The sequence below is a fragment of the Meriones unguiculatus genome, chromosome X, assembly GCF_030254825.1.
Source record: "Meriones unguiculatus strain TT.TT164.6M chromosome X, Bangor_MerUng_6.1, whole genome shotgun sequence".
NCBI classification, from domain to species: domain Eukaryota; kingdom Metazoa; phylum Chordata; class Mammalia; order Rodentia; family Muridae; genus Meriones; species Meriones unguiculatus.
The window spans coordinates 20,688,665-20,716,521 of NC_083369.1; the positions used below are offsets into that span (position 1 = coordinate 20,688,665).

Sequence of the window (27,857 nt, forward strand, 5' to 3'; positions counted from 1 at the left end):
CTTTGAAGAAATAAAAGGAACAAATCCAAGTAAATTTGTTGACAGTTTAGTAGGTGGAATAAAGCATTAGGAATGTGTCACAGACAGAATCCTTTAAAAACTTAATGTTTTAATATTGATTGCTAAAAGAAAACTTTAAATATATTCTTCAGTGCTTCTTCAGCTAAACGGGATAAACCTAGATTCTAAGTGCTATGATGCTCAATTTTAGGTATGTATGAATGTTGGTGATGGAATAGTTTGTATGAAAACTAATTCAGGCATCTGTAAAACCATACTATTTTTACAACATAATATTTTATGAAATAATTACAGAAGTGTCAAAGAGTACTGACACAGCTAAAGTTGGGTGTGAAAATGAGAGGTAAATATTATTGAGAAATGGCTGACTATGAATTTTTTTACCTTAATTTCTAATGAATCGTTTGCTAGAGTTTGATTCTTGGAGTTCTTGTCCAAGGTTTTAGGTGAGTGTTAATATGTTGACTTTGTCTATGCCGCTTTCCATTATACAAAGAAATACCATTTTCTGCTGAAATTTTGCTTTAGTTTGGAATTAAGAATTATGCAAGACTGGAATACAGTGGAAAATTATAAGATAAATGAATCTGTAAAATCTGGTAGTTTTGTTTAAGAAGATTTGTTTCAGCAAAATTTTTAATAACTGTTTCTTTGCTGTAAGTCAAAAGCTGACCATATAAATTTGTGAATTACTTAGAAAAATGAAATAGCACTGATCTCTGCTCTGTTCACAAAGTATCAGAATACTCTTGGTTTAAAAATAAAAACTAACTTTTTATTATAGTAAAATTTGGATATGTTTTTTTATGTTTTTAATGATTTGAATTTAATCCTAGTTGTCAAAGCTTGTCTAGATCCTGGGGCAGTAATTTAAACATATTTTTTTTTGTTACAAAAGTTACAAAATTAACATAAGTATACTAGCCAGCAGCTGTGGAATAGCTATTTACCAGCAGGAAGTGAGATTCATTGAGGTTCAAAATAAACTCTAAAGAAGATTAAGTTCAATATGCTTTTCAAAAAATATTAGAAAGAGGGTTGAGAAAGAGAAAGGGTTCCCCACTGGCTTCCATACATAACAGGGGAATATTTTCAATAGTATTTATAGTATCTTCTTGTGGATCAGAAATATTGAAGTTTATATAATCATGGTCATGTAAAACTGAGAAAACATTTGATGGGTTCTTCATATCATTCAAAAGGCTGTCATTAGAATCTTGAATATTTTCTCCAAAATCACATATTGGTGTTTCATCTAACAGAAAAAGCTTGGATTTTTCCTTGCATTGTGTTACATGTTTGTCTGTGGAGAGAAAGCACTTTGTTACATGTAATGTAGGAGGAGTAAATTTAAAACAAAGTATAATTCACAAGTCTCTTATTGTTAAATGCTTTGTGGAAGACATTGTTACCCTTCTACTCTTCTGAGTTACACTCTTCAAATTAGTAATCTCAACCAAGAAAAATGTACTGTTTTTCTTAAAAGTTATTGTCAGCTTTTCCTACTTTCCTGTAGGCTATCAACTTTTGATGCTTCTTTATATGAAAAGAGATTCAATTACATCCAAGTATATCTTTGGAATTAAGGAGGAACTAACCACTAGAACATAAATTTGGTAGACGACACTATTCATAAAATACAAGGCTAACTGTGAATAACTAGGCTTAGTAAACAATAAAGACTTATTTTCTGAAAAAGAACTGTCAATGTTATGTAAAAAACACAAAATTATATTGCATCCTTTTAATGTTTTGTCATTGTTTTTGTTTTAAAATCAACCACATAATAATACATTCTCCCTTAGGTGTATATAGTCGTTATCTGGATATATATATATATATATATATATATATATATATATATATATAATCTTATTTAATATAACTCATAAAACAAGAAAAGTAGTTCATACAAGCATTGTTTGAGACTTTCAAATGGTAAATGGCTTGCCAAGGGTCATATGGGTAGTCAGTTGTGAGCCTGGAACTAGGACACACATTTTCTGATCATTTTACAAATATTCTTTTGTACCTTTTTCCCCACTGGTGTCAAGCAGAAGTCTTTCTTCTTCATTTTTCATTAGAATTAGACCCTGGGAACAAAGAGAAAACACTATAATCCTTATCAATACGTCATTTTTTTTGTGATAAAGTTGAATGACTGAGATAAAATCTTACCCTGAAGCTGTGAGAGTATGGTATGTTTTGCAAATATGAGGCCCTAGTTTCAATTCTCTGCACCCAAAGAAGTATATTTCTTGGAAGATTAACAAAGTTAAAGAAAGACCATTTCCGTTTATTTTGTTTTCTAAAAGTATAGTTTTCTTTTTTAACTGCTGTTTAGGCAGAAGAGAAAAATCAATTCATAGTACATCTACAACCAACTATACCATGTAGGTTTATTTTCCACTTAACACGAACTAATATCTACCAATATTTATTGAACAAAACAGATTCAAACACGGCATGTGCTGAGCATGCATGTTTGAGCCTGAATAATGAGACTTACCAAATATGCCTACTATGTCTGGCAGAAAGGAAACAATACTTCTTTCAAGCTATTCCTGTCTAAACAAGATAACAAGAATGAATTCTCTAAGGGTCTAGCCTCATTATTGGCCAATGATGAAAAATAATGGTTCCATCTACACAGCTTCCCTAGTTGAAAGAAATCATTCAAAGAGAATAAGGTTTTCCGAAAAGAAAATAGCAACAGGAGTAAGATCTTACTAAACTAAGAGAAAGACCTGTAAGTATACTTTTAAAGACAGTTGTCTATGAGGCATTGTATTTCCTTACTAATTGTAGACAAGTGAGGATTTTCTTTGAATTTTATTATTTTCTACATTTTAGTTAAAATATAATTATATCACTTACCTCCCTCCAGCCCCTAAGTTCCATCCCTTTAAGTCCTTCTATGCATACACCCTCAACAAGGAAGATTTGTTTGTTTGTTTTGAGACAGGATTTCTCTATATAGTCTTGTCTGTCTTGGAACTCACTATGCTGATCTTGAACTCAGGAGAAAGAGGCAAAAGAATCTTGAGTTCGAGGTCAGCATAATGAGTTCCAAGATAGGCAGGAATACATAGAGAAACACACACGTTGTTAAGGGAGATTTTAATAAAGACAATTTTCAAAAACTTAGATGTTCCATGTTTTGTATTTCTCTTTTAATTTCTAGTAATAACTATGGCCATATCATAACCCAATTTATTCCAGTCAAAATTCAGGTTTTCATTGATAAGATTTGGGTTAACCATCCAATATTAATATAGTAGTACATTTAGCATTCAGATATTTGGTGATGGCAAAGACTAAAATTCAGATTTTCCCCTTATAAAACATTTTCACTAATTTTTTATGCATAATCGTAAACTTATAGCACAAGAGAAAGGGATGTTATTGTGTAGTCATTTTTTTTTTAAAGAATGGGTAAAAGGCAGGTAATGTGGCAATACTAATGGTATGTCAATCTTAACTCAGTCTTGTTCTTAGCCCTCCCACCAACATGGCTGACTGTTTTTCTCAGTGAATTACTTTGGTCATAAGAATAATTAAATCTTTAAGACAATATTCATAACTGTAAAGCATTCTGTTAAGCAAAGGAAACTAGGCTCAGAAAACCAAATACCACATGATTTTGCCCATATTTGGATCCTAGCTTCTAACTCTTAAGTATATATATCATAACAGAAGTAAATATTGCTAAAGGTCAAGTAACCAGAAAAGGGTCCATTAGACTAGGAAAAAAAATCAAATGGCTTTAAGGGTTCAGGATGGGGAAGACAAGAGAACAACGTAGGAGAATACTAGTGAAAAATAGGATACAACAGAGAGAGAGAGAGAGAGAGAGAGAGAGAGAGAGAGAGAGAAGAAGAAGAAGAAGAAGGGAGGGAGAGAGGAGTGTGTTAAGGAGATTCAACCAAAATTAAATGTGTAAAAGTACCATATGGAAGTCTGCTACTATGACAGCTGATGAAGGATATTAACAAATATATTACCTTACTCTTCATACTTCCCTTAGACACTTGAGGAAAGTTTTCAAAAAAGTATGTTATTTCAGGACATTGTTAGTATAAAATCTCATTGAACTGAACATATAGTCTCAATTATGATCATATATATTGGAATATGATAAGATTCTTCTTTATAAACAAAGCGATTGCCAAGAAATACAGCATTTAGAAGCATACATCAAAAAAAAATTTTAGATGAGTTCTCACTGTATGGTCTAGGTTGTCCTTGAACTCCTGGACTCAAGAGATTCTCTTGTAGCAACATCAGCTGGGAATATATGTGTGTGCGTTGTAAGTACTTTTGACACTGTATAAAGTTTGCCAATTAATTATTATCAGTAGCTGTTTTGGAAATGTGTGAACAAAGAATTCGTGCTTCACTAAATGGGTCTCTAATGTATAACTACCCAAAGCATTAAAATCTTGAAAACACATTATGCTGGAGAGATTTTGTAATTAATCAGTATTAAGGCCCTTCAGAAAAAAAAATGTGAATAGGTCAATGAAAGAATATAAATAGAGTACCTTAAGACATTTCATACTATTCACTTAACTGGAAAGAGTTTCTGCTAATAATCTACTCTGGCAATATTCACCAATAAATGTATGAACAGATAATGTATAAAATGGAATAAAGAGAAGATGCATGGTTTTGACATTGGCTTCTGCCATGATATCTATGTTGAGTAAAGTTCCAGATTTGTTATTCATAACAATAGGAAGTTCATAGACTAGTTGAAAAGAAATTACAAGGAAGATACTCTAAATGGAATGACATAAATAAATATCTAAATATCTCTCCATCACTGAAAACGGATTTTGTACAGCACTGAAATATACTGTGAAAAGAATAGGAACTTTGGATATATAAAATCACTGTAAACAAAGCATCATAATTTTACATCACGGAATACTTTAAATGTTAACTATTTTAAGTTATAAGAGAAAGGGAGAATACCATGTACAGACAAATTGTGATGTTGCTATAAGGAAGAGGGACATAATGATTTCAGAAAACTAGGAAAACATAAAACATACTATATTGGAAAAGCCAAGGTATAAACACAGGTATTCTTGAATTCCAGGCTTGATATTAACCAGTGCTAATTCCCATATGTCACTCCACTTTTGAGCAATCAATATAAATGCAGGAAAGCCAAATCTGAATTTATAAGCTTACCTCACTGAAATGATCAAAATCATAATTCATTGACTTCCTATGCAGCAATGAATGTAGCTCTACCAAATTGTCTTCAGTATGATGCATATATGTTGTATCCCTTCAGTGAAAAACAGAGATAGAGAGCGAAGGTGAATGCAAAGAACAGTGTTTTCACTTCTAAGAAACAATCTTTGAGAAAAATCAAACATACAATAAGTTAAAAAGATTATGCCAGGTTCTCAACTAAGAAACCATAAACCAATGTCGCACTTTTCAGTTACAGATCTCACTTCCAGACTATAAAGCCTACTGCTATAAGATTTCAATATATGGTTCACCAGTTATAACTCAGTTAGACTAGCCCACTTCTCAGTGAAATTGCAGAGTTTTCAACCTGACGGACTCCAGAAAAGGATGGAAGAAAAAAACCACACTAGTTTGTTTCTAAATAGGAAGTATTTTTCAATCTGAGAAAGTTGTCAGTAGCACAGGGAAATACTTTTGATATTTTGGTACAAAATAAATATAAGTCACTGTCTCAGAAGAGTAAGGTTGACGACACCACAACAGTATAACTAACTGACCTTAAATGACTAGAATATCTTTACATTTATGAGACTATAAATATTTAAATTTTGGCTTAGAAATGACCTGATTCCTCTCAATGAATGGCACTCAGTCTGAATCTCATCAAAGACTTCAGTTAGTGGGACACACATACCAGATCTGATTAAGAAAAAGTGTTACACATTTTTACGTTTTCTCAGGAGCTCTGAGACTCTTGACTTCATTTTGTCATTCAGTAGAATGCCAGCTGTTCTGAGAAACATTTGTATTTTTATCAGTTATTATGATCAATATTGTTACACAATTTGAATTCAAAAGGCTATTAAATTCCTGTAGGACAATATCACAGGAAGCCTTTGGCTCTCCCTATATACTTCTTAATCAAGTAGACCTTGGACTTGGCTTTGATGGCCAAGTCCATCAATGCTAATCCAGCTCAAAATAATCATCCCAATCAACAGTGTTACTGTCATGGTTAGTTATGGTTCTGGTGAGATTTAAAACACTAAAAGATTATTTTACTGCCGAGAGTTGTTTATGCACATGTCTAAGAGTCTACAGTAAGGTCTGGGGTCAAGCTCAAGAAGCTCTTTAGGGTGTGTTTGTCAAGAGGATATTTATATTAGAGGCCTACCAAGGACTAGATGTGAACTTTGAGCTATAATGAGAGACAGTAATGAGGAATAATACAAATATAAGATGATCAAACATTCAAACAGACAATTATAAGCACTGCTGATGAAAGTGAAATTAGTCAGACATCCTCAAGACAGAGATGTGCTGACAATGGAGCCTTTGTGGCTCAATTTTAGTAGTATTTTTGCTGAAGCGTACACAACCTTCACGTTTCAGGAAGTGAAAGCATTTCTTCTTTTTTCTTATAGTATTTTTCTAAGCAGAAAGTTTCACTGTAATTTCAGAGATAATAATGGGTATGCAATGGAGTATTTCACACTAACAATGCTGGGTTCTCATTTTCATACCCAGAGAAGAAACACTAAACATATTATCAGAGTGTATCTGTAATACATGTGAATCAATGACAATGTCAGAAATTGAGGTTATCTAAGGAAAATGCTTCTACAAAGACATCATACACCCCTCAGCATCTTATTAAACATTTTTTCAAAACCATGTAAATGAGTTCCTAGATTAAGGATGGAGAACACTGAATACCTGTTAAGTATATTGTTACATAGAGTGTCTGATTCATCATTCATCCAAACTGAATCTTGAGAAGAATGATCTAATTCCAAAGAAATGTCCTTAAGTTCCTGTTCAGAGGATTCCTCAGTTGTTTGTTCTTGTAGAAATGGTATGGTCAAATCCAACTGAATGGTCAGTGAATCTTCATTTATAGGTATATTCTGAACTGATACTTCAGGATGTTTTCTAAAAAGTAGTTGAGAAAAAAAATATTTACCCAACATATTGCAAGAATTCAAATCACATGAGCTATCATATATCCATTTACATTGTATAAACAGATTTGCAATATTCAGATAAAAACTTATTTTGTAACAATATGCTCTTCTTTAATTTCGTTTATATAATGTATGATACAATGCTCAGTCATACACTGACACACCAAATGATTAATTAGCAATAAAAATAGGCTATTAGTCATTGATGAAGCATAAATGAACCTTGGAAATATGCTAAGAGAAATAAATCAAACAAGAAAGATCACTTGTATAATTCTATGGATATTAAGTGTCTAAAATAATCAAAGCAAGTTTTATAAATGGGAACGAAAAATCATACTGAGGTAATGAAAATATTCTCATGAAGAATTATGATGGCAAATGAACAACTCAGTAACTGCACTATCAAGAGCTGAAACATAAAACTTAAATAATAGAATTTTTTATAATACAACTTGTTTTCATGTTATTCATAATTTATATTCACTATTTTCAATTAACCAATGGCTAGATAAGTAAAATTATATATATATATGTATATACATATATATGTATATAATGTATATATGTATATATGTATGTATAGATATATATACATACATATGTACATACATAAAAAAGAATATTACTTATTTGTAAATTTTGGCAGTAAACTATGTCACCTCAATACTAACTGAGAAGGAAGTATGGGGATTATTTTCTTGCCATTAGAATCTAAAGGTAAAACAAAATAGTTTTTTGATTGTTACATTATATAACAAGTTATATAAGCTTTATCAAGGAAAAGATACAAAAGCTACACTGCAACCTAAAATTTCCATTGATTAGTGTATAACTATAGCAAAATATTGATGAGTTCTTTTTTTTAAATTTTTATTTTTTTAATATTAATTACAGTTTATTTACTTTGTATCCCAGCTGTAGCCCCTTCCTGCAATCCCTCCCACTCCCAATCTCCCTCCCTCTTCTCCTCCCATCCCCCTCCTCAAGTCCACTGATAGGGGAGGTCCTCCTCTCCTTCCTTCTGACCCTACCCTATCAGATCTTATCAGGACTGGCTGCATTGCCTTCCTCTGTGGCCTGGTAAGGCTGCTCCCCCCTCATGGGGAAGTGATCAAAGAGCCAGCCACTGAGTTCATGTCAGAGACAGTCCCTGTTCCCATTACTAGAGAACCCACTTGGACACTGAGTTGCCGTGGGCTACTCTTTCTAATAGAACAATTGGTAGGTGGAGAGATGAATCACTGTTCAACAACAGTGGCTGCTCTTCCAGAAGATCTGTGTTCAATTCTCATAACCAACAAGGTGGTTCACAATCATCTATAATTCTAGTTGTAGGGGATACAAGGATCTCTTCTGGTATACATGGGTGCCAGGTACACAACTAGTATACAGACATACATACAGGTAAACACCCATGTTGTACATAAATTTTCTTTAAAAATTTTCTATATCCAGTATATACAAAGAACTAAAGAAGCTGAAAAGCAGCAAACCAAGTAATCCAATTGAAAAATGGGGAACAGAGCTAAACAGAGAATTCTCTGTAGAGGAATACCGAATGGCAGAGAAGCACTTAAAGAAATGCTCAACCTCATTAGCCATTAGGGAAATGCAAATCAAAACGACCCTGAGATTTCACCTTACACCCATCAGAATGGCCAAGATGAAAAACTCAAGTGACAACACATGCTGGGGAGGATGTGGAGAAAGGGGAACCCTTCTCCACTGATGGTGGGGATGTAAACTGGTACAACCACTCTGGAAATCAATCTGGCGTTTTCTCAGACAACTAGGAATAGCGCTTCCTCAAGATCCAGCCATACCACTCCTGGGCATATATCCAAAAGAGGCTCAAGTACACAATAAGGACATTTGCTCAACCATGTTTGTAGCAGCTCTATTTGTAATAGCCAGAACCTGGAAACAACCCAGATGTCCATCAACGGTGGAATGGGTACAGAAATTGTGGTATTTTTATACAAAGGAATACTACTCAGCAATCAAAAAGGAGGAAATCATGAAATTTGCAGGCAAATGGTGGGATCTAGAAAAGATCATTCTGAGTGAAATATCCCAGAAGGAGAAAGACAAACATGGGATATACTCACTTATATAGACCTATAAGATATGATAAACATAATGAAATCTATACACCTAAAAAAGATAATCAATTGAGCGGACATGGGGTAAGATGATCAATCCTCATTTAGAAAGACAGATGGGATGTGCATTGAACATATGACAGGAGTCTACTGAGCGCATCTGAAAGACTCTAACTAGCAGTGTTTTCAAAGCAAAGACTCATGACCAAACCTTTGGCAGAGTACAGGGAATCATAAGAAAGAAGGGGAGTTAGTCTGATGGGGAAAGGATAGGAGCTCCACAAGGACCAAATATATCTGGGCACAGGGTCTTTTCTGAGACTGACATTCAACCAAAGACCATGTATGGATATAACCTAGAACCTCCACTCAGATGTAGCCTGTGGTAGCTCAGTAACCAATTGGTTTCCCAAAGTGAGGGGAAAAGGGACTATTTCTAACAGGAACTCAATGACTGGCTCTTTGGTCTCCCCACCCCCCAAGGGAGGAGCAGTCCTGTTAGGCCACAGAGGAGGGCTTTGCAGCCAGTCCTGAAGATACCTGATAAATCAGGATCAGATGAATGGGGAGGAGGTTCCCCCTATCAGTGGACTTGGAAAGGGTCACGGTGGAGATGAGGGAGGGAGGGAGGGACTGGGAGGGAATGAGGGATAGGGACACGGCTGGGATACAGAGTTAATAAAATGTAACTGATTAAAAAAAAAACAAAGAGTGATATATAGAAATGAAGGGGCACTATTAAGTAATAGAACATTTTGAATGTTCCCCATGAATTTATATTTTGAAAGTCTGTTTTCAGTCACTGACACTATTAGGGATATGTTGTAGACCTTTCAGGAGGTGAGACCTGCCTGGAGATAGTTGGTCACTGGAGGTGAATCTTTGAACGATATATGTTGTCCTTGATTTAGTCCCATTCTCATGGCAGAATGGTCCACCATGTTATAAATAGTATCTTCAACTCAGTTGCACTGTCAAAGGCAGAGTCATTCTACCATGCTTTTTTCCATGACAGATTGAAACTTTCAATCTGTAAATCAAGATAAATCTCTTCTTGCAACTGCAAGTTGTCTTTTTCTGTTAAGTTTTTCTAGTAACATGACAGTAACTAATAAAGGGTATTAGACCTACTGAGTGCCTTTTCTTGTATAGTAACATAACTATAAATGTAGTTGAAATAGTGGAAATATGGAGCCAACCTTTGTAACATCAATAGATCAATGGAAAGAAATGGTGATGCATTTATACAATGGGTTACTTTTTTAATTTTTAGAAATGTATGTTATATGTATTTGTGCTTTGCTTGTTCATGTATCTTTCATACATTTATGCATGGTGACCCTGGGGCCCACAAAAGAACATCAGACCTCTGGTGCTAAGTTACAGACCCTTGCCAGTCACAATCATGATGGTGTTAGGAATTGAACCCACATCTCTGGAAGAGCCACTGGCATTCTTAATATCTGAGCCATCTCTCTAGCCTGTACAACAGATTTTTATACTAGTTTAAAGATAAATGAAACCCTGTACCATTTTAAAATCCATGTAAACTAGAGGTTATAAAGAAAATAGGTCAGTTACTTTCTCTTAAGAGTCAGTGTGAGAAGAATAATGATTATAAACAGTTGGGAAGACAGTGGAGGGAAGTAGAGAGGAGGCTGATAAATAACTATAAAACATGGTTTGGTAAAAGAATGAATGTGGTGAGGGGTGACTATAATTAATAGTAGCCTAATTTTTATTTTATAGAGAACAAGGAGATAAGCCAATAAAGACTACAAAGAAGCAAAAAAAAATTTCTATAGAATTGTCAGATTTGATTAGTAACCATATTTTGTGTAAGTTTTCTCTGAGTTGAAAACTAGAAATCTCTCAAATATTTGAACCTAAACATTGAACCTAAGAAGACAAATTATCAAGTCAATTTTCAAGTAAATTTGTACAGTTATAGTTATTTGATATATTTCTATGGCCTCTAGAAGCCATAAAGTTTGAGATAAACTTACTTCTTTCTTAAGTAATGCTTTTCAATATACTCTGATTTTGAGATGTGCCAACTGTTAGGAATATTTATGCCTGTCTACTTGGTAGACATCATGCATACTACTGAGATGGATTTCATAGTGCTGGCTTTAAGGTATCATATACCATATCATATCATAACTATCTATCCATTTAATCTCTGTACAAAAATTAAATTCACAAACTATTCTAAATTTTTTTCTTCAAAAATATGAGCTTCTTTTTATTTTGCTCTTTAAACATATTTCTTTTTTCTTTTTAAACATTTTTAATATTAATTATAGTTTATTCACTTTGTATCCTAGATGTACCCCCTCCCTCATTCCCTTCCAATCCTACCCTCCCTCCCTCATCTCCTTCCTGCCCCTCTCCAAGTCCACTGATATGGGAGGTCCTCCTCCCCTTCCATCTGACCCTAGCCTATCAGGTTTCATCAGGACAGGCTGTATTGATTTCCTCTGTGGCCTGGCAAGGCTGCTTCCCCTTCAGGTTGAGCTAATCAAAGATCCAGCCACTGAGTTTATGTCAGAGACAGTCCCTGTTCCCCTTACTAGGGTACCCACTTGGACACTGAGCTACCATGGGCTACATCTGAGCAGGGGTTCTAGGTTATCTCCATGAATGGTTCTTGGTTGGTGTAGCAGTCTCAGAAAAGAGCTATACATGATCGACCCCAAAAATTCAAGCGGAGAACTCCTTCAGCTGATAAACACCTTTAGCAAAGTGGCTGAATACAAAATTAACTCAAAAAAATCAGTAGCCCTCCTGTATACCAAAGACAAAAAGGCTGAGAAAGAAATTAAGAAAACAACACCCTTCACAATAGTCACATAAGATACCTTGGTGTGACTCTAACCAAGCAAAGGAAAGACCTGTTCGGAAAAAAAAACAAAACAAAACAAAACAACTTTAAGTCTCTGAAGAAAGAAATTGAAGAAGATATCAGAAGATGGAAAGATCTCCTGGTAGGATAAATATAGTGAAAATGGCCATCCTGCCAAAAGCAATCTACAGATTCAATGTAATTCCCATCAAAATACCAACACAATTCTTTATATACCTTGAAAGAAAAATTCTCAACTTCATATGGAATAACAAAACAAAACAAAACAGAACAAAATCTCAGAATTGCCAAAACTGATCCTGTACAACAACAGATCTGGAGGTATCTCCATCACTGATCTCAAGCTGTACTACAGAGCAATAGTAATAAAAACTGTATGGTACTGCCATAGAAACAGAATGGTGGGTCCATGGAATTGAATAGAAGACCCAGAAATAAACCTACACACCTATGAATACTCGATTTTTGACAAAGAAGTCAAAACCAAACAAGTAAACACATTTCTTAGACACAACTGACTTAGCAACTTCCTAAGCTCCTTTGTATTCTTAGGTCTAGTATACCCATGCTCACTGCTATAATGACTTTTGCCTCAAATATTTCAGCTCTACCAAAAATATTCTACCTCTTGGGTTTTCTTTTGATATTGACTTAGGTTATTTTATAAATATCTACATTCCAAATGCTCACTACCAGGATTTTCCTTCCATAGTCCACTTGCTAGACATTCTTTTATAAAATTCATTTCTTCCTGTACGAGACTTTTAATAATCCATCTGGCCTCCAACTATATAAATTGGTATTTTTAAATGTTTAAACAAGGCAAGGTATTGTTGAACATGCCTTTAATCCCAGTATTTGGGAGGAAGAAGCAGGAAGATTTTCATGAGTTCTAGGCCAGCCTGATATACATAGTGAATTACAGGACAGACAAGGTTATACGGTGACAATCTGTCTTAAAAACAGACAAAAAGTCCAAACAAATGTCTAAGCATTTAATGCTTTATATGTTTAAACAAGTAAACTTTAATACATAGATATCTCTCATCAATAAAACATACTTAAAAAAGCATACAGAAATAATCTTATAAAATATTAGTTAAATGTTATTTTTACAAAGAAAAGTATACATGTAAAAGAAAGTCTCCAAGTAATGCATCCAAAGTCAATGGATATCCCTAAAGGTGAAATTGTGACATCCACACTTTGGTGGTCTGATTGGACTTAAGTCCTGCTCAACAGGAAAGAAATAATGCCTGGTATTGGACACTTATCCAACTACCATGGAGTAATGCAGTCATGTATCTTAAAGGAGAACCTAAAAACACCAGAATAGTGAGCCAGGATAATTCCTAACCATATACTAAATATCCAGTACCACAATACATATAACTCTCACCTCTCATCAAAGAAGCTTCACTTAGCAACAGAAGGAAACCATTGCAAAGAACCCACAAGTCTACAAAATGCAGAGAACAACTGTTTGTGGGTGTCCAGCCCCAATGGATACATTTACAACACAACTCCTGCACTAAAAGTCCAAGTAACTCTTTGATCACCTCCCCCTGAGGGGAGGCACCCTTAGTAGGCCACAGAGGAAGACAATGGAGACAGTCCTGATGAGACCTGATAGGCTAGGGTTAGATGGAAGGGGAGGAGGACCTCCCCCATCAGTGGACTAAAGGAGGGGCATAAGAGAAGAAGAGGGAGGAAGGGTGGGACTGGGAGGGGGTGGGGGAAGGGGCTACAGCTTGGATACAAAGTGAATAAATTGTAATAAATTAAAAAAACTTATAACTGCAGAAAAATAATAATAATGAACAGAATAGCTAAAAAAAAATGAAAAAAAGTTCAAGTAACATTGTGAAAGAAGGAGCCAAAACAAATTAAGAGCCAGAGGACCAGAAAATATTTTGTGAAACTATGTCTCATAGAAACATCAAGGAAGATATGCTTATGATACCTCAACAACATGGCTGCACAAACAAGCCCTGCACAAGACCCATCATCAACAGAATTGCTAACAAAGAAGGGGAAAATCTCCTGGGCTCCAGCTTAGACAAGAACTACAGATACCTAATGGCTTTTGAGAGAGATAAAAAAGTCTTTCTCAGGGATGAAACTCTTTTTTTATATATTTAATTTTATTTTGTGTGCATTAGTGTGACAGTATCAGATCCCTTGGAATTGGGGTTACAGATAGTTGTGAGCTGCCATGTGGGTGCTGGGAATTGAACCCAGGTCCTTTGGAAAAGCAGACAGTGCTCTTAACCACTGAGCCATCTCTCCAGCCCCATGGGATGGAACTCATAATAGATTATCCAATAACAATTTGTCAGACCTGAAACTGTATACCCACAAAATAACACTAGATATATTAAACAGGTAGTATTTATATATTAATACACATATACATATAAGACCACTAAAGGAAAAGAAGCCAAGAATTTGAGAGTGAGAATGGAAATGTGGGAGGGGTTAGAGGGAAGAACTAAGAAGGAAGAAATTGTGTAATTATGTTTTAACTTTTAGCATGTATTCAAACTCAAAAATCATTTCAGTAGGTATGTGTTGTGTGCCTCTGTGTATATGTGTATGCTTGTATCCTGTGAATGTGGAGGGCAAAGGTCAATACCAAATGTCTTTAGCTCTCTCTGCCTTGTTCTTTGGAATAGAATCTCTCCATTCAATGTAGAGCTTGCTATTTAGACTATATTAGTTAGTCAATGAACATGCAAGATCTGGCTATTTCTTTCCTTCAGTGCTAAAGTTATGGAATCTTGTCATTATGCCAGCTTTCATATGAATGCTAAGGATCCAAAGTCAGGTCCTCTGGTTTCCATAGCAAGCACTTTACCCACCAAGCCATCTCCCTAATCTCTGAAAATCTCACCTTTGTTGGCTTTTTTTTTTATTTTTATTTTTTGTCATTTAAGTTTCTTAAATTATTTTTTTCCCTTTTTTTAAAATTTTTCATCAATTACACTTTATTCATTCTGCATCCCCCCATAAGCCCCTCCCTCCGCCCCTCCCAATCCCACCCTCCCTCCTCCCTCTGCTTGCATTCCACTCCCCAAGTCCACTAATAGGGGAGGTTCTCCTCTCCTTTCTGATCTTAGTCTGTCAGTTCACATCAAAAGTGGCTGCATTGTCCTCTACTATGGCCTGGTAAGGCTGCTCCCTTCCCAGAGGGAGGTGATCAAAGAGCAGGCCAATCAGATTATGTCAGAGGCAGTCCCTCTTCACATTACTATGTAACCCAATTGGACTCTGAACTGCCCTGGGCTACATCTGTGCAGGGGTTCTGGGTTATCTCCATGAATAGTCCTTGGTTGGAGTATGAGTCTCTGGGAAGTTCCCTGTGTTCAAATTTTCTTGTTCTGTTGCTCTCCTTGTGGAGACCCTGTCCTCTCCAGCTCTTACTATTTCCCAGTTCTTACCTAAAATTCCATTTACTCTGCCCAACAGTTGCCCATCAGGCTCAGCATCTGCTTTGATAGTCTGAAGGGCAGAGGCTTTCAGAGGCCCTCTGTGGTAGGTTCCTAGGTTGTTTCCTGTTTTCTTCTTCTTCTGATGTCCATCCTCTTTGCCTTTCCGGATGGGGATTGGACATTTTAGTTAGGGTCCTCTCTCTTGCTTAGTTTCTTTAGATGCACAGGTTTTAGTGGGTTTATCCTATATTATATGTCTATATGAGTGAGTATATACCATGTGTGTCTTTTTGCTTCTGGGACAACTCACTCAGGATGATCCTTTCCAGCTTTGTTGGCTTTTTAAAAAATATGTGTTTGCAATGCAGCCAGTCCTGATGAGACCTGATAGGCTAGGGCCAGAGGGAAGGGGAGAAGGACCTCCCCTATCAGTGGACTTGGGGAGGTACATGGGAGAAGAAGAGGGAGGGAGAGTGGGATTGAGTGCAGAAAAGAAAGGGGGCTATATCTGGGATACAAAGTGAATAAACTAGTACAATAATAAAAATAAATAAACTTAAAAACATGTGCGCTACATTTATTAAATTTGTAATGTGTTCGAATTTATTTTTAATAGAGCCAAGTCACTCAACTTAGGGAATTCTGTGTGCTTGGCAATTACTTTACTAATGAACTTCTTTAACGTATTTCCTTTTTGTAAGTGTAACTTTTTCTACAAGAATTTCAACTGGTTATCATCAACATGCAGCAATATATATGTCTGTATATATGTACATGGATATATATATCCGCACACACATATTTTCTGTTGTAATTGTGTTGTTTGGTAGTGATAAAAATCAAGATCAAACTGCTTTGTAAGCATTTTTTGTTCTTTATAAAGGGGAGTAAACACTTAAATAGATTCAAGTACTACTATATAATGAATATGTACAAATGAAATATATATTGCTAACGTATCACCAGCATTATGTTTCATTACCTATATGTTGCCCACAAGCCTGCTTACCCATCATCTCCATTTGGCTGGTCTACAGGTGAAATTAACTTTTTGGAGTCTTTCAAAATTGGTAAGACTCTGTCAAGGATACTTTTATATTTGTCTTCAACAAGTTCGTAACCATCTTTCAGTATCTCCATCTAAAGAGAAAGGTTATAGAAAATGAGAGTTGCCTGTGCTTCTGTGCATATATCTAGTATTTCTTGGATCATACTTGATGCAATTCCTATTGAAACTATTTAACAATTGTATAAAAATAACAACTAGCTACTTTATTAACAACAAATGTTCATTTTTTTAATTTTTACTATTTTCTTCACAATTTATTCATTATATATCCTGATTGAAGCCCCTACCTCAACTCCCCCCGTCCCACCCTCCCTCACTCTTCCCATCATCCCTGAAGCCTAGTACACTGAAAGCAGAGTTCTCCACTATTGCTTAACCATAGCTTGTTAAGTCTCCTCAGGACTGCCTGGATCCACTTCCTCCATGGCCTTGCAAGACTGCATCATCAGGAGCCAGTGACTGGAGAGCAGTCAACTGAGTTCATGATAGAGGCAGTGCCTAATTCCCATCCAACACCATTGTTTTAATTCAAAATCTTACAGCTTCATTCTTCTTGTCCTCTGGAATATGGAAATACTGATTGTCCCATTCAGAATCTGAAGCCCCAGATATGAGTGATAATGACCTGTAATGAGACCCAAAATTATTATTATTTATTATAATTTATTAACCTTGTATCCCAGCTGTAGTCTCTCCCCCATCTCTTCCCAGTCCCACCCTCCATCCCTCTTTTTTCCCTATGCTATTCCCATAGTCCAGTGAAGGAGGAGGTCCTCCTGCCCTTTTATCTGATCATAGCCTATAAAGTCTTATCAGGACTGGCTGTATAGTCTTCCTCTGTGGCCTGGCAAGGGATGCACCCTTCAGGGGGAGGCGATAAGAGAGCCTGCCACTGAGTTCATGTCAGAGATAGCCCCTGCCTCTTACTATGGAACCCATTGGGAGTCTTATTCTATGAGCTACATTTGAGCAGGGGTTTTAGGTTCTCTCCATGCATGTTCCTTGGTTACAATATCAATCTCTGCAGGGCCTCTCGGGCCAAGGTTTTATGGCTCTGTTGGTGTCCTTTTGAAGATCCTGTCCCCTTCAGGTCTTTCTATCTCCCCCTTCTTTTATAAAATTCCATGTCCTCTGCCCAAATTTGGCTATGAGTCTCAGCCTCTGCTTCGATACTACAATGAGTAGTCTTTCAGAGGCCCTCTGTGGTAGGCTCCTGTCCTATTTCCTGTCTTCTTCTGCTTCTGATGTCTTTCAGGTTTGACATTCTGAATGAGTATTGAGCATCTTTCCTAGGGTCTTCCCTTTTGCTTAGCTTCATTAGGACTATAGATTTTAGTACATTTCTCCTATATTATATATCTAACAACCACCTATGAGTGAGTATATACCATGTGTGTCTTTCTGTTTCTTGGTTAGCTCACTCAGGATAATTTTTTCTAGTTCCCAACATTTGCCTGCAAATTTCATGATTACTTTGTTTTTTTTTCTTTTTAATTCTTTATTTTTTACATTAGTTACAGTTTATTAAATTTGTATCCCAGCTGTAGCCCATTCCCTCCCAATCCCACCCTTCCTCCCTCATCTCCTCCCTGCCCCTCTCTAAGTCCACTGACAGGGTAGGTACTCCTCCCTTTCCATCTGACCCTAGCTTATCAGGTCTCATCAGGACTGCCTGCAATGTCTTCCTCTGTGGCCTAGCAAGGCTCTTCATCCCTCAGGGGAAGGGGGAGGTCAAAGAGCCACCATTGAGTTAATGTCAGAAACAGTCTCTGTTCCCCTTACTACCAGGTAACCCACTTGGAGACTGAGCTGCCATTGACTACATCTGAGCAGGAGCAGGGGTTCTAGGTAATATCCATGCATGTTCCTTGGTTGGAGAAACAGTCTCAGAAAAGATCCCTGGGCCCAGATATATTTGGTCCTTATGGCTCTACTGTTCTCTCTAGGTCATACTAACTCCCCCTTCTTTCATATGATTCCCTGCACTCTTCCCAAGGTTTGGTTATGAGTCTCAGCATCTATTTTGATACACTGCTAGGTAGAGCCATTCAGGGGCCCTCTGTGGTAGGCTCCTGTCCTGTTAATTGTTTTCTCCTACTTCCAATGTCCATCCCATTTGTCTTTCTAAGTGAGGATTGAACATCTTACCCTGGATGCTCTTTATTGTTTATCTTCTTTAGTTGTACAGATTTTAGAATGTTTATCCTAGTTTATAGGTCTGGTATCCACTTATAAGTGAGTATACACCATGTGTGTTTTTCTGCTTCTGGGATATCTCACTCAGCATGATCTTTTCTAGATCTCACCATTTCTCTGAAAATTTCATGTTTTCCTTGTTTTTAATTGCTGAGTAGTATTTCATTGTGTAAAAGTACCACAATTTCTGTATCCATTCCTCCGTTGATGGATATCTCATTTGTTTCCAGGTTCTGGCTATTACAAATAAAGCTGCTACTAACATGGATGAGCAAATGTCCTTGTTCTGTACTTGAGCATCTTTTGGATATAGGCCTATAAGTGGTAATAGCTAGATCTTGAGGTAGCACTATTCTTAATTTGCTTAGGAAGCACCAGATTGATATCCAAAGTGGCTGTTCAAGTTTATATTCCTACCAGCAATGGAGGAGGGTTCACTTTTCTTCACATCCTTTCCAGGTTGTGTTGTCACTTGAGTTTTAATGACAGATCTTCTGGAGCTATCTCCATCCCCGATTTGAAGTTGTACTATAAAGCAATAGTAATAAAAACTGCATGGTACTGGCAGAGTAACAGTCTGGAGGATCAATGGAAACAAATAGAAGACCCAGAAAATAACCCGCACACCAATGGTTACTTGGTTTTTGACAAAGAAGCAAATGGAAAAAAAAAAAAGCATCTTCAACAAATGATGCTGGTCTAACTGGATGCCTACATGTAGAAAAATGCAAATAGATTCATACTTATAACCCTGCACAAAAATTAAAGTCCAGGTGGATCAAAGACCTCCACATAAAACCAAACACACTAAACACCTTAGAAGAAAAAGTGGGGAAAATCCTGAAACTCATTGGCACAGGAGACAACTTCCTGAATAGAACACCAACAGCACAGGCTCTAAGAGCAACAATCAATAAATGGGATCTCATGAAAATGAAAAGCTTCTGTAAAGCAAGAGATACTTCCATTACACAAAACCACAGCCTACAAACTGGGGCAGGATCTTCACCAACCCTATATCTGACAGAGGGTTAATATCCAGAATATATAAAGAACTTAAGAAGTTAAACACCAACAAACCAAGTAATCCAATAAAAATGATGTACACAATGGCGGGCTCTTTGACCTCCCCCCTGCCCTGAGGGAGGAACAGCCCTACTAGGCCACAGAGGAGGTCTTTATAGCCAGTCCTGAAGATACCTGATAAACCAGGGTCAGATGAAAGGGGAGGAGGTCCTCCCCTACCAGTGGACTTGGAAAGGGACAAGGAGGAGATGAAGGAGGGTGGGATTGGGAGGGAATGAGGGAGTGGGATACAGCTGAGATACAAAGCTAATAAACTGTAACTAATATTTAAAAATAAATAAAATAAAAAATGAGGTACAGAGCTAACCAGAGAATTCTCAGTAGAGGAATATCGAATAGCAGAGAAACACTTAAAGAAATGCTCAACCACAATTTCTGTATCCATTCCTCAGTTGAGGGACATCTGGGTTTTTTTCTAGATTCTGACTATTTTGAATAAAGCTGCTTTGAACATGGTTGAGCAAATGTCCTTGTTGTATACTTGAGCATATTTTGGCTATATACCAAGGAGTAGTATAGCTAGATCTTGAGGTAGCACGATTCCTAACTGTCCAAGAAAGTGCCAGATTGATTTTCAAAGTTATTGTACAAGTTTACATTCCCACCAGTAATGGAGGAGGGTTCCCCTTTCTCCACAACCTCTCCAGCATGTGTTGTCACTTGAGTTTTTGATTTTAGCCATTCTGATAGGTGTGAGGTAAAATATCAGGGTCATCTTGATTTGCATTTCCTCAATGACTAAGGACTTTTAACATTTCTTAAGTGTTTCTCTGCCATGTAATATTCCTCTAATGGGAATTCTCTGTTTAGCTCCTACCCCATTATTTAATTGGACTACTTGGTGTATTGGTGTTTAACTTCTTGAATTCTTTATATATTCTTGATATTAGCTCTCTGTCAGATATAAGGTCATGGTATACTTACACAACGGAATACTACTCAGCAATTCAAATTAGGGAAATCATTAAATTTCCAAGCAAATGGTGTGAATTAGTACAAATCTTCCTGAGTAAAGTATCCCAGAAACAGAAAGATGCACATGGTATATAATCATTTATAAGTGGCTATTAGACACATGATATAGTATAATATATTAAAATTTGTACACCTAAAGAAGCTAAGCAAGAAGGAGGACACTGGATAAGATGCTCATTCCTCACTCAGAAAGGCAAACGGAATGGACATAGGAAGAGGGAGAAAACAGGGAACAAGACAGGAGCCTACCACAGAGGGCCTCTGAAATAATCTATCCAGTAGGGTATTAAAACAGATGCTGAGACTCATAGCCAAACTTTGGGCAGAGTGTAGGGAATCTTATGAAAGTAGAGGGAGATAGAAAACCTGAAGGGAGCAGGAGCTCCAGGAGAGCAACAAAAACAAAAATATCCGGGCCCAGATGTCTTTACTGAGACTGACACTCCAACTAAGGACCATGCATGGAGATAACCTAGAACCCCTGCACAGATGTAGCCCATGGAAGCTCAGTATCCAAGTGGGTTGCCTAGTAAGGGGAACAAGGGCTGTCTCTGACATGAACTGACTCTTTGAACACCTCCCCCTGAGAGGGGGCAGCCTTACTGGGCCACAGAAGAAGACAATGCAGCTAGTCCTGATGAGATCTGATAGGTAGGATCAGATGGAAGGGGAAGAAGACCTCCCAAATCATTGGACTGGGAGAGGGGCATGGGTGGAGAAGAGGTAGGGAGAGCAGGATTGGGAGGCAATGAGGGAGGGGGCTACAGCTCAGATACAAAGTGACTAAATTATAACATATTTAAAAGTAAATTTTAAAAATTTGAAATTTAGCAGCTGCTAAATTTAGCCCTGCAGAATATCAAAGGAGATGCTAAGACTTATGGCCAACCTTTGGGCAGAATGCAGGGAATCTTATAAAAAGGAAAGGGGGAGATAGTAAGACCTGGAGAGGACAGAAGCTCCACAAGGAGAGCAACAGAACCAAAAAATCTGAGCACAGGGGTCTTTCCTGAGACTGATCCTCTAACCAAGTAGCATGCATGGAGAACCCCTGCACAGATGTAGCCCATGGCAGTTTAGTCTCCACGTGGGTTCCATAGTAATGGGAACAAGGACTGCCTCTGACATAATCTGATTGGCCTGCTCTTTGATCACCTCCCCCTGAGGGGAAAGCAGCCTTACCAGGCCACAGAGGATGACAATGCAGACATTCCTGATGAGACCTAATAGTACAGGATCAGAAGGAAGGAAAGAAAACCTCCCTTAACAGTGGACTTGGGGAGGGGCATTCATGGAGAAGGGGGGGATGGGAGGGATTGGGTGAGGAGGAGGGAGGGAGCTACAGAGGGTATACAAATTGAATAAAGTATAATTAATAAAAAAATTAAAAAAAGAAAAAAAATGTTCAGATGGTCAATAAATAGTTGATAAGATGCTCGGCAGCATTAACAACCAGAGGTTCATACCTGTAAGCATGATAAACATACCACTGCAGTTCTGCAGCAAAAGAAATTTGCAAACATGGCATACTAAGTGTTAGAAAGGCTTAGAGAAGGAAAGCTTATGTGCTGGTGGTATGTAAATTGGGAGACAACTTTAAAAGACAAGATCTGGTGAAGTTTTAAGCTGTCTTTTTCTTTTGACCCAAAAATTGTTTTTTCAAGTTAACACTTTAGAGAAACTAATATCCTTGAATGTAACAACATTTATTAAAGGATTTATGTCGCACTATTCTTTTAATGTTTATATTTTTCTAATGTTTATATTTTTCTGGTATTTTTTACTTTACTTTTAAGAGTTAGTGTTTTTTTAAGATTTATAAAAAAATTTGAAATTTAAAAAAGAAATGTTCAATGTCCTTAATTATCAGCGAGATGCAAATCAAAAAAAAACCCTGAGATTTCACCTTATGCTCATCAGAGTGGCTAAGATAAAAAAACTCAAGAGACCCAAAAATTTAATGCCATAAGCTATATTAATATTGCAATGGTCAGCCAGCTCTGTTATAGAGAACCCGTGTTTTATTCATCTTTTGACATAATGACTTCTATTAGAAATCAGTGCTTTAAGTCTCAGTGTCAACGGTAAAGGGCACTGCACATTTAAGCGAAAGGTCACTTAAAAGTTTTGGAATTGTATCCCTGTCTAATAGCCACCTTCCAAAACGTTTAAATGTTTTAGTATACCTTGTAATCTAAAAGAAGTAAAGGCTCCTTGCATTAGGCCTGATTCTAGAGTGGAGGCAGGCAAAACATAGATAAATCCTGGGACATTTTACTACACTCAAAGTAAATATTAACAATAATGATGTCTGGGTATGTTTATCAATGGATTTCTTTTAGTAAAAATTAAAATCCTTTAAGTAAATTATGAACAAATGATTCTATGTACTGAAATCATTAACTGAATATAATCAGAAAATGGAAACACAAACAAAAAATGAAGAATGATCTAACTAGAAAGCCATCACCACACACCATAAGAGCATTATAAAATCCAATTAGAAATCTTCAATTAGTGACTTCAGCCCCACTCACAGACATTCAGTGAGGTGAGAGTGCAAGTTGGAACTTTCATCTTTGCTGCAGATCTTCACTCAGCCCTCATTCATCTGTATTTAAACAATATGTAGGGCAATATAGAAGGCCAGCCTGGTCCCACACTGTTTTTATCCTGTATTTCCCTACCCACACCTATTTCTCTGCACATTTGCCTCTCCTTCTTATCCTTCTTCCAAAGAACATAGGCTGGCTTAGTTTACATGGGTTTCAGGGGCTCACCTTCCTTGGAAATGAAGCTCTTATGCATTATTTGAGTGCATATTTATAGTCTTCTTATTTCACTTTATTTTTAACCAAAACTCCAATATCCTTCCCTCTTCTTTCTTTTTTTTTTCTATCATCCCCCTTTCTGTATACGCTCCACTCTTTTATTTCCTTTATAGCAGCCTAATGGTAACCACTAGTCTCAGTGTTATTTCTTGCTTGTTTTTATTTCTTCTTCTCAATTTCACAATAACTAATAGTTTGTATAGTGCTGTAAGTGTCCATTTACTTCCTAAAACAATTGATTCTTAAGGAGAAAGGGTTGAGTACTTTGTATCAACAGGTATTCTATTTTCACCAGTGGGTTTATTGCTGCATAATGATGCTTTTGTTTTTCTTAGCAGGCACTTCTTTCTCTCTGATGGCACATACTTAATCCATGCATCGTGACTTGTTCAGAACTTAAAAATTAAGAGGACATCAGTAAAAGAAAATTTTAGATGAGAGAATAAAGGCGCCTCTGTAGAATACTTGAGGGAGCAGCCTTAACAGGCCATAGAAGAGGACAATGCAGTCAGTCCTGATGAGACCTGATAGACTAAGGTCAGATAGAAGAGAAGGAGGACTTCCCCTATCAGTGGACTTGGAGAGGGGCTTGGGAGGAGATGAGGGAAAGAGGATGGGATTGAGAGAGAATGAGGGAAGAGGCTACAGCTGGGATACAAAGTGAATAAACTGTAATTAATATAAAAATAAAAATTTAATTTAAAAAGTCATCAAACTTACCTTTTCCTCCTTTTTAGTACTGTATGGTTCCCACTCATCGAATCCAAGATAAAATGGAGTATCTGAAAACAACAGACTATTTTAACTATGACACCATTCTCAATAGTTAGGAAGATCGATAATAAAACATAAAGTTTGTGAGAGGTTCCAGAAAATACAACTATAACTTTGGATAATTAACACTTTTTTTTTCATATGACTTCATATTGGAACAGTGCCATCAAATAACAATAATTCACAGAAAAGAAAAAAAAAAAACAGTGACTCCTTTAAAGAACAACTTATATATACCTGTGTCAGCAGTTGCTGTTGCTTACAGTACTTCTTTCTTAGGTTTGTAATTTCAAGACATAGTTCTGAATAGTCACTGAAACATAAATAGATTACTTGAATGAAAAAAAAAGATTTCTTAAAATTTTGAAAAAAATATCTTTAAAAACATTGAATTGTCTGAATTAACAGTATCCATTGTGTACTTCACAAAATTATACCCTTATTATCCTAATGGGATATTATTGCAATTTAAGTTTAAAAATCACAGCCTTTATTAACTAATTAGTTCACACAGACTTCAGAGCTATGAGATTTTAGTGGTGCTGGTATCAACCTAGAGCATTGCACATGCTAGGAAATCATTCTACCACTAATTTGCATTCCCAACTCCATACACTTATGGTCTTGTAAGCTCAGATTAACTTGATACTTTTGAACTTCAGTGATCAATAGGAAGACAGACATCATACTTAATTGCTTGCAGTCCTATGTTGATAGATTTCAGACTTAAGAATACAAAATTATAAATTCCATATTTTCCTCCAATCATTGGAAGAGAAAAAGATTTCATAGGAGTATATTAGAACAAATAAATCTCCAGGTTAGTAGTTTTATACCAGGCTTACACATGGACATTTCTATCAATACACACACGGTATCAAATTACATTTCTAATACTGAATTGGTTTTATATACAAATTGAGTTTTGTGTTTTAAGAATAAACAACATTCTCTTTTCTAAATAAAGTTGAATGTACTTGGTTACAGATATGCTCCCTTTTATCAGAGACAATGCTTGAAATACACACTGTTTTAACATATCTTTGTTCAAACAGAATAGTGATGATACAATTAGAAACATGAATACAAAACCTGGGAAGTGTTAGCAGCACTAAATATCAGTTTCCTAAACTTCAAGTTTTGTTGGATTACATACAATGGAATATGGACATACTAAACATAAAAGGAGCCCACAACAAATAGCTATAAATACAGCTTCCCTGGCAAATGGATGGAAGTAGAAATTATTAAAGACAAGCACTGTATGTTCTCTCTTATTTGTGTTTCTGAGCTCTGAATCTTGAGATTTGAGTATATAGTGTGGCGTAACCATAGAAACAAGAAAAGCCAAAACGGACCAAGAAGGAAGAGAAGGAGAATCTCTAGTGAGGGGAATAGCAGGGTACAGGTATTATATATATGCCACATCTTATAAGCCAGTCTAACAAACTGCTTTTAATTCTATCAGTTGTATATATATCTTCATAGTGGAACAGAATACCAGAATTGATTCACTCTTTTTTTTTCTTTTTTTTTAAATTAATTACACTTTATTCATTTTGTATCCCCTCATAAGCCCTTCCCTCCTCCCCCTCCCGCTCTTACCCTACCTCCCCTTTCTGCATGCATGCTCTTCCCCACATCCACTGATGGGGGAGGTCCTCCTCTCCTTCCTTCTGATCTTACTCTATCAGATCACATCAGGAATGGCTGCATTGTCATCTTCTGTGGCCTGGTAAGGCTGCTCCCCCCCTCAGGGGGAGGTGATCAAAGAGTAGGCCAATCAGTTTATGTCAGAAGCAGTCCCTCTTCCCATCGCTATGTAACCCTCTTGGACACAGATTCACTGTCTTTTAACTTCTTTCTGATCCCTTACCTTTCTGTGTAATGACTACTATTTCACTGCTGATGTGTTAAAAGTGTGTAGGGGGGTATACTTTGAAGGACAAATTATCATGAAATCTCTATCATTTGTAAGTACTTGTAAAAGAATATATTCTGTTTGTAGTTAAGTTGACTAAAAATGGACTTGTGACAGCTAATCTTGATTGTCAACTTGACTACATCTGGAGTCAACTAATATCCAAGCTTCTGGGCACTCTCATGATGGATTTTCCTGATCAGATTATTTGAAGCAAGAAGACCCACTTAACTCTGTGCCACTCCTGATGGCAATCCTCCTAAGAGGGCACTGAAGAAAGCAGCTTTTCTTTTTCCTAATTGCCCTCAATATCACTGGCAAGTCCATCTATCCTGTTGCTGAGGCATCTTTCACCTGTATTAGTACCATTGAGGGGTGGGAATTCCAATGTAGACTGATGAGGAGGAGCTCTGCAGAAATCCTCCAGGACTCCAGCACCAGATTGGGACTGCTGAGACATCCAGCCTCATAGACTGTGCAAACTGGATTTTCATGTTCTCCAGTGTGGGATAGTCATTGTTAGGCTACCTAGACTGCATCTTGTAAGTCAGTTTGAAAAATCCCGTTTTAATATTTATTTATGTTATTATTCATCTCTATATAAATTGTATCAGTTCTATACCTTTAGACAATCCAACCCTAAATATTTAATACAGACTATAATAGGAGGAGTGAAATATTGCTGTAATGGTTCTGCTCATGTTGTTTGGTGGAAGATTGTGAAGGATTTGGAACTCTGAACTGGAAACATCATTTAATATTTAGATCTTAATGAACTGTTGTAGTTACTTGAAAGGTAACACTAACAGGAGCACAGATGATGGAGGTCTGGCCTGTGAAGTTTCAGAGGGAAGCAAAGACAGAGTTAGGGCCATTCCTGTGATTAGAAATCTTTGGAAGTATATTTTTCACCCTGCACAAAACTAAAGTCTAAGTGGATCAAAGACCTCAGCATAAATCCAGGTACACTAAATTGGTTAGAAGAAAAAGTGGGGAACAGCCTAGAACTCATTGGCACAGGAGACAACTTCCTGAGCAGAACTCCAACAGCACAGGCTCTAAGATCAACAATCAATAAGTGTGACCTCATGAAACTGGAAAGCTTCTGTAAAGCAAAGGACACCATCATCAAAACAAAATGACTGCCTACAGATTGGGAAAGAATCTTCACCAACCCTTTATCTGACAGAGGGCTAATATCCAGTATATATAAAGATCTAAAGAAGCTGAAAAGCAACAAACCAAGTAATCCAATTAAAAAATGGGGAAAAGAGCTAACCAGAGAATTCTCGATAGAGGAATATCGAATGGCAGAGAAACACTGAAAGAAATGCTCAACCTCATTAGCCATTAGGGAAATGCAAATCAAAACGACCCTGAGATTTCACCTTAAACCCATCAGAATGGCCA

The 27,857-nt window shown here is 36.6% G+C and overlaps 1 protein-coding gene across 1 annotated transcript in view; it reads right to left on the reverse strand.

The window, feature by feature from the left end:
• Window positions 1–1,037: 1,037 nt before the first annotated feature.
• LOC110540031 (heat shock factor protein 3-like) overlaps window positions 1,038–27,857 on the reverse strand; it is a 68,546-nt gene continuing 41,726 nt past the window's right edge. Inside the window, exons 5-12 of the mRNA XM_060375663.1 lie at window positions 24,764–24,839; window positions 24,473–24,534; window positions 17,205–17,289; window positions 16,605–16,735; window positions 6,946–7,161; window positions 5,221–5,320; window positions 2,054–2,114; window positions 1,038–1,324 (exon numbers count right to left, since the gene is read on the reverse strand). Of these exons, the coding sequence (XP_060231646.1) occupies window positions 1,038–1,324; window positions 2,054–2,114; window positions 5,221–5,320; window positions 6,946–7,161; window positions 16,605–16,735; window positions 17,205–17,289; window positions 24,473–24,534; window positions 24,764–24,839 (1,018 nt within the window). The remainder of the gene's footprint in view (window positions 1,325–2,053; window positions 2,115–5,220; window positions 5,321–6,945; window positions 7,162–16,604; window positions 16,736–17,204; window positions 17,290–24,472; window positions 24,535–24,763; window positions 24,840–27,857) is intronic.